General features: G+C 59.6%; 1 protein-coding gene across 1 annotated transcript; it reads right to left on the bottom strand.

Annotated features, from left to right (window-relative positions):
- Window positions 1–2,176: 2,176 nt before the first annotated feature.
- LOC104509555 (P2Y purinoceptor 4-like) lies at window positions 2,177–3,301 on the bottom strand. The gene has a single exon (XM_010151531.1). It carries the CDS (start codon window positions 3,299–3,301, stop codon window positions 2,177–2,179), a length of 1,125 nt encoding a protein of 374 aa, XP_010149833.1.
- Between the last annotated feature and the right edge of the window lie 3,697 nt (window positions 3,302–6,998).

The following is a 6,998-nucleotide window of genomic DNA, read 5'->3' on the forward strand; positions in this document are numbered from 1 at the left end:
GCTTTAGAAGGCAACGCTCAGCTCGTGTCCTCGATGAGCCGAGCGCATCCCTGTGCCAGCGGGCTGACCTTCCTCCCCTCCCATCAGTGGGAGAGCCGGTGATGGTGCCCAAGATCGAGGACCCGAGTGGCGAGATGGTGGACATGTACCACGAGATGTACGTCCGCTCCCTGCTCAAGCTCTTCAACGAGAACAAGACCAAGTACGGGCTGTCGGAGACGGACGAGCTGCACATCCTCTGAGCGCGGCCGGCGCCGGCGGCCAGATCCTGGCTCACAAGGGCGGCCGGCTCTTGCGGGTGGGGATTTCAGCCAGCCCGGCCCAGGGGACTCACAGGGGGACGGTCCCCACTCTGGCCCCCTGCTTCTCCGCTGAAAAACCTGAGTGGGAGGAGGAAGGAGAGGAGGAAGCGAGGGGAAGGGGGAGATTGGGAAAGGGTCCCCTTTCAAAGGGGTTTGGAGGGGCTGTGGGTGACACAGCTGTCCCTGAGGATGTGGGGCTGATGTGGGGGCTGGCATGAGGCTGGGGGCCAGCGACAGGCATGGTTCCCCCAAGACAACCAGGACACCACGAGCTGAGGGAGGGGTTGTCACAGGAGGAGGGAATGAGATGGGGCTCTTTGGGGTGGCATCCCAATGGCGAGTGGGACCAGGCTGGGGAGACATCCCCCTCGGGTGAGGGGACACTCTTGAACTTTGGGATCCATGGAAGTGGCCTCAGCCAGCACCCTGTGGCCCTGGGCGAGGGTCAGGTGCTGCTCTGGCCCCAGATGAGCCTTTTCCACCGCTTCTGTACCCAATACAGATTTCCAACCCCCACGCCGCTGCATGTGTGTGCTGGGGGGGCAGGATCAGCAGCACCACGGCTGTCCTCCCGTGCTCCCCATGCAAGTGAACATGTCACCTACCGTGTCCCCTCCCTGGAAATCCCACCTCCAGGGCTGGGGCCATGCTTGGTGGGGACCCTTGCACCACTGCTCAGGTGTATCCCATGTTGGAAGTAATGGGAGCTGAGGGACAGCAGCTGCTCTTACTGGGTTAACTGGGCTCAGGAGGGATGTATCCTCTGCTTTTGGCTCAGAGGTGAGTGAGGGGCTCTCCATGTACTGCTGTCTGGTAACATGGGGATACGGGGCTGGGATGTGGCATCCTTGGGGCACTCTCCCTCCCCAGGTGACCTGGGCAGCTCCTGGTGGGATGTGGTGCTGTGTGACTGGTGCCACTTGGTCATAGCTGGAGGGACACCCCGATGACGCTATGGGCTTCCCTTCACCAGGCGTGTGCTGGCAGGACTCATGGGGGGTGATGGGGGGAAGCCCTTCCTGGAGCTCCCTGTGGTGGGGCAGCCCCGTCCCCTCCCTGTCCGGGTTGGCATGGGAGAGTCAGCAGTGGCGACAGACATCTCTGCTCCACTCCTCTTTGCGCAGGCACTCTGACAAATGGAAGGGCTGGGTAAACATTTGGAAAGCAAACACTCATAAAACACCCAGATTCCCGAGGACTGTCCTGTCACTGCGGGTGTCACCGCTCCGGCTCCTCACTCCAAACCTGTGCCAGTGCTGGGGGGGCGGGTGGCATTTCTCTGTGCTCAAATGCTTTCTGCGTGGGGGTGGGCATCTCATCCCTTCCTTCTGCTACGGGGAGAAGCAGGTCTGGGCATAGAGAAAGGGGAAGGTGCTTTATTGGAGGTGATGGGCAGCGAGTGCCCCGCGCTGCATCTCTCTCCACCTCTCCCAAGGCCAGCACTGCAACAGGGACATCCTTGAGAGCCTTCGCCAGGCACAGCGTCAGCTCCGTCCCCAGGTTCAGTCCAGCCCCCATACATCGCTGCCAAGCAGCCTGGAAGGGCTGTGCATGCAAGGGAGGGACCGTGTCCCTTCTCTTTTGTGACCTGTCAGCCCCCGAGTGTACCCAGGAGCGCCCCAGGATGGCACGCCAGCCCACCTCCCCAGAATTACTTTCTCAGCATCCTTCCCGTTCCCACGGGCGGCTGTCCTGCCCTGGGTGGCACTGGCACCCTCCCCCCACAGCATCCTGGGGCAGGGCTGGGACAAGCTTCATGGCCACCAGCCCTCAGCCCTGCATTCCCTGCTCCAGCTTGGGGTGTCAGGATTCCCCCATGGAGCCCAGAGGGGTGGTGATTTGTGGAGACCAGGGACAAAGTTACTGTTGGCCCCTCAGCACCTGCCTCTGCTCCGTGCCATCCCTGTCCCTTGGGTGTCACCAGCAGCACGGCTGCCACACGCAATGTTGTCTATGGAGGGGGACACCAAGGCCAGGTCATATGTGGGCACAGGCCGGAGCCGCTGGACTGGCCCCCGGCGCAGCTGCCCCCGGTACTTGTCCCCAACCATGAAGTACAAGATGGGGTCGAGGCAGCTGTTGATGCTGGCCAGGGGCCGCGTGATCTTGTAGGTGAAGTTGATGATGTTGAGGGTCTGGCAGTCGGCTTGGAAGTAGCGGGAGGTGTAGTAGATGGTCCGGGTGATGTGGAAGGGCACAAAGCAGATGGCAAAGACAGTGAGCACAACAATGATCATCTTGATGGAGCGCTTCTTGTAGGAGGGCATTCGGGGGCTGGGGCTGGAGAAGCTGGACTTGCCAAGCCTCTTGGCCATCAGGCAGTAGCACAGGACAATCACCAGGAAGGGGACCCCGAAGAGGAGGGCCATGACGGAGGAGCTGTAGTACACATAATGGTCAAACTCCTCAGGCTTGGTGGTGTCGTGGCACAGGGTGCTGTTGTCCTTGGAGCTGGTGGTGACAAAGATGAGGTTGGGGATGAGGCAGATGATGACGACAAGCCAGGCGCCCACGCAGATGATGCGGGCGTGCTTGGTCTTCACCCACTTCAGCGCGCGGATGGGGTGGCAGATGCCCACGTAGCGGTGGACGCTGATACACGTCAGGAAGAGGATGCTGCTGTAGAGGTTAGCGTAGAAGAGGAAGCGCACGATCTTGCAGAGCGATTTCCCGAAGGGCCAGTTGTTGCGGTCAGCGTAATAGTAGATCAGGGTGGGGAGAGAGAGGACGTAGAGCGTGTCAGAGACGGCCAGGTTGAACATGTAGGTGGTGGTGGCATTCCAGGGCCTCATCCTGGAGATGAACATCCACAGGGCCCAGGAGTTGAGGGGCAGCCCCACCACAAAGACGATGCCATAGGAGACGGGCAGCAGGATGAACTTGAACTCCTCGTTGAAGACGCACTTCGCATCCGCCACCGCGGTGGTGTTTCCTCCTGGCCAGGGAGCTGACGTTGGTGTCCACAGGGCAACTGGGAACGTCCTCACTGAAGTGGCCATGTTCTCCGAGCCAGATCTAGGGGAGCAGTTAATAAAAGCGCATTAGTCGTTGATCCCGACCATTGTCAGTCACAAAGCGTGGAAGGGAGCCAAAGATGCCAGATTTTTCCCCCCTCCAGGAGCTCCGACCACTTTGATGGTTCTCTGTTTTTTCTCAGCTCGCGCGTTCGGGCCTCGCGGGGAGCTGAGGGAGGCTTGACAAATCCTCCCCTTCGCAGCCCCCTCCGTGACACCCGTTAATCATCCCTTTGAGCAGGGCGCAGTGACACCAGCGCCGCGTGGAGCCGGGAAGCGTGCCTGAGACAGAGGACCACGCCGGCCCCGCCGGCCAGCAGCCCCACGGCGCGCTGAACAATGAGACCTTTATGAGCAACAGCAGCCCCCGGCCGGTGCCAGCGCAGCCTCTTGGAAGCTGGCTCAGCCTAATTGGCACCATCCTGACAATGCTGCTTGTCCCAGAGGGGTCCTTGACAGAAGAAAGGCGGGAGGAGAAGAAAGGCTTGTCTGGGGGAATATTATGGCCCGGAGAAATCCTTGGGGGGCTATTAAAGGAGCCTTTGGGAGAGAGCATCCCTGGACGGCGAGGGGCCTCCAGCTGCCGGGTATTCTCTGCAGGAGAGGGATGATCTAAGCCCTGCGGAGAGGAGCTGAGCAGGAGCCAAGTCCCAGCCCAAGACAGTGCAAGTTCACAAGGCAGCCAGGATGCTTCCCCTCACAAAGGCCGGGATCTGTGTCCTCCTGGCAAACCAGTCCCCAGGGCTGAGGTGCGAGGGTGAGCTGTCCAAGGGCTGCGTTCGCCTCGCAGGATGTCTAAGCTCAGAGCCCACTCCTCCAGAGGGAAGAGGGAGCTTCTGCCACCATCGTGGTGTCCAGCAAAGGACTGGAGAAGGCTGCGCACGTCTTGGCCCCTTCCATGCCCGACGTTATTCATGGTGAAGTGATTTTGGAGCAGCCACTTCTGCTGGTGAGGATGGATGCTCGGATGAGTAACGTGGGAGCAGGAGCATCTGCTGTTCTGCAGTCAGAGACGAGGGTGTAGCCAAAACCATATCTGATGCAGGGAGTGCTGGCATGTCTCCAGTTTCTGTAGGTCCAGAGCTCACCCAGGAGGTGATGGGTGTCAGGACAGAAGAGGGCTCAGGGAGATGATGCTCTTTAGTGGGATGCTGGTGGTAGGAGGCAGAAGACTGCATCCTCCATCCCTTGGCTCCCTCATCATCCCTCTCCCATTTGCCCTTGCCTTCACCAGTGAGATGTGCAGCCCGACAGCTTCTCGTGGCAAGCACCGTCAGCGGGAACATCCCATAGGGTGTATCCAGACAGATCAGCTGATCTGTCTTCTCCCTGCAGAGTCTCACCTGCAGAGACAGCCCTGGGTTTACCATAAATGAATCAGCAGGCAGATGGGCAGGCGGGTGGTGGCGGGACTGCCCCCTCCGTGCCGCACACACCTCCGCGCTCTCTGTTTGAGTTGTGGGCTGAGCTGCAGCTTCAGGTTCACACCAAACGCCCTGCAGCTTCCTTCCCACTGTGGACGGCATGGGAGCTGCCTGGCTTTATTACAGGGATGAGTTCAGAGAGCAACAGGCAGGTCCTGATCAAACATTAACAGTGGGAAGAACTTGCTCTGTTTTCCCAGAAGCAGGAGGTAAAACCAGCTGTTGGAACCCCTGAGCTTCCGGGCGCTGGTGCCAGCAGTGGTCCCATGGCAAGTTGTGCTGGTTCTGCTGGTCCCAGCCCAGCAGCTGCGTCTCCCCAAGCCTCCACAGTGCCAAGGACACGAGGTTGCCAGGAGGTTTGTTTTCCTCTTCTAACGTCCGAGTGCCAGCGAGTGTGAAGCCTTGAGCCTGCCCAGAGAGGAGGGTTCAGTGACCAAAGCCAATGCCCATGACACAGGCCCACAAACAACTAAGTTATGAAGAAGACAGTAAATAAAAATTAATAATCTGGTGTCAGAAATGTGTAAGGAAAAAGAGCCCGAGCAGCTCCATGCTTGGAGGAGAGCGCAGGTATGTGGCTTGTGCCAGCTGATAAAGCCCAAGCACCGTCATCACTCAGCAGCATGATTTAATCATTCCTAAGCAAGCTTCCCCTGAGGATAACCACTGAAAAATAAAAATGCAAAAGAAGAAGATACTTGGCCAGCTGTACCTCAACAGGTTTCCTGCTTCCTCATCTTTGTCACGACCAAAATCAGTGCTTCAAATTAGTGATTCACATCAGTCCACCCCGAGGACACGTCACCACCCATGACCTGTTCCTACTCCTCGCTGATGGCCCCAGCGAGGCTCTCCCTGGCCACGGCCTCTCCAGCCTGTGCTTTTCAAGGGAGGACGGATCACAGCCATGCTGAGCTCTGAGCCAAGAGTTCAGGCTTGGCTGCTGGAACGGGAGATAGAAGGCACTGCAGGGAAAGGACGTGGAGCTGGGGAGGTGACGCCCGCTCCTGTCCTGCCTCTTTTGTGGATGCAATGCTGGGGAAATCCCTTGCCCGCGGCACACGCATCCCCCTGGGACACCGCCTGTGAGCTTGGCCCCAATGCATGCCCCAGGAAGCAGTGAGGGGTCCTACAAAACACCCCCATGGCCATCCGCCAGCAGAGAGGGGCAGGGGCTGGCTGCAGGACCATGAGTCAAGGGGGCACATGCTGCCCTTTGCTGCAGGAAATGGAGCTCTGCCCTGGCTCCTGGACCCACAGCCGTACCCATCCTTTGGCCATGCCCCCAGCCCAGGGTGCCCCAGCAGCTGGCCAAGGCTTCCTGCCCTGGGGATTTACATGGCTGTTGGAAAGGCACCAATGAAATGAATGAGTGGGGCAGCGCCAAAGGCAGATTCTGCCCTGGAGCCAAAGTCCTGCCTGCTGGCAGGATGGGATGGCGGTCAGGGATTGTGGTGTAGCGGGCAGGAGCTTTGGAGAGGGATGCAAGAGTGGATTTCAGAGGGGAGCGAGCAGGCACCAAGGGATGTGGGGCTGCATGATCCTGGGACAGTCTACTGCTGGAGCACAGGAAAAAACATGGCTTTTCTTCTCGCCTAAGCTCTTGGAAATTGCAAAACAAGGGGAAATTATGTAAAACATCCTGCAGAAGGACCCTTGTCCCTAATCGCCACGTGGTTTGTACAGCCAAAGCCCCGGCACAAGGGGAGTGTGACCTAATTTTTCGATCCTTCCCTTCGGCTGCAAGAGCAGCCAAAGCACGAACTGCCTGTGCTGCCCGGGCTCCAGTGCCTCCTCCCCGGGGACACCCGCAGGGCTGGGTGTTTCCCCCGTGGCCCACCATGTCCCCTGCTCCGAGGTGACCCCCTTTCTCAGCGGAGTGGGTGGTGAAGGTTTCCTTTCACCCTTGGGTGGGCTGTCCCTGTCCCTCTGCCTCCCCACGGACGGGCGGGAGCCCGCAGCATCGGGCTAAGACATGGCAGCCTGCGAGCAGACAGCACTTGGAGGGGACGGAGAGGAAGATGAAGGGGAAGAGGTGGCTGCACCAAGGAGGATGAAGGCCCTCGGTGATGGAAGAGGGCAGTGGTGTGTTAGGGAGGAGGATGCACAGAAGGATTTGGGGATGGTGGAGGGATGGGGAGAACTGGCTGACGCCCACCCCGCACCCATCCAGCCCTGGGCATCCCACCGCTGTCCCTCGTGGGGCCAAAGCTGCTCCCCACAGGGCCCCCCCGGAGCCCGGCTGGGTTTGCGCGGCC

The sequence above is a fragment of the Eurypyga helias genome, unplaced genomic scaffold (assembly GCF_000690775.1).
Source record: "Eurypyga helias isolate BGI_N326 unplaced genomic scaffold, ASM69077v1 scaffold27395, whole genome shotgun sequence".
NCBI classification, from domain to species: domain Eukaryota; kingdom Metazoa; phylum Chordata; class Aves; order Eurypygiformes; family Eurypygidae; genus Eurypyga; species Eurypyga helias.

Bases quoted from the DNA above. Each gene is read 5' to 3' on its own strand.
- LOC104509555 (XM_010151531.1), bottom strand. From the start codon at position 3,301: ATGGCCACTTCAGTGAGGACGTTCCCAGTTGCCCTGTGGACACCAACG.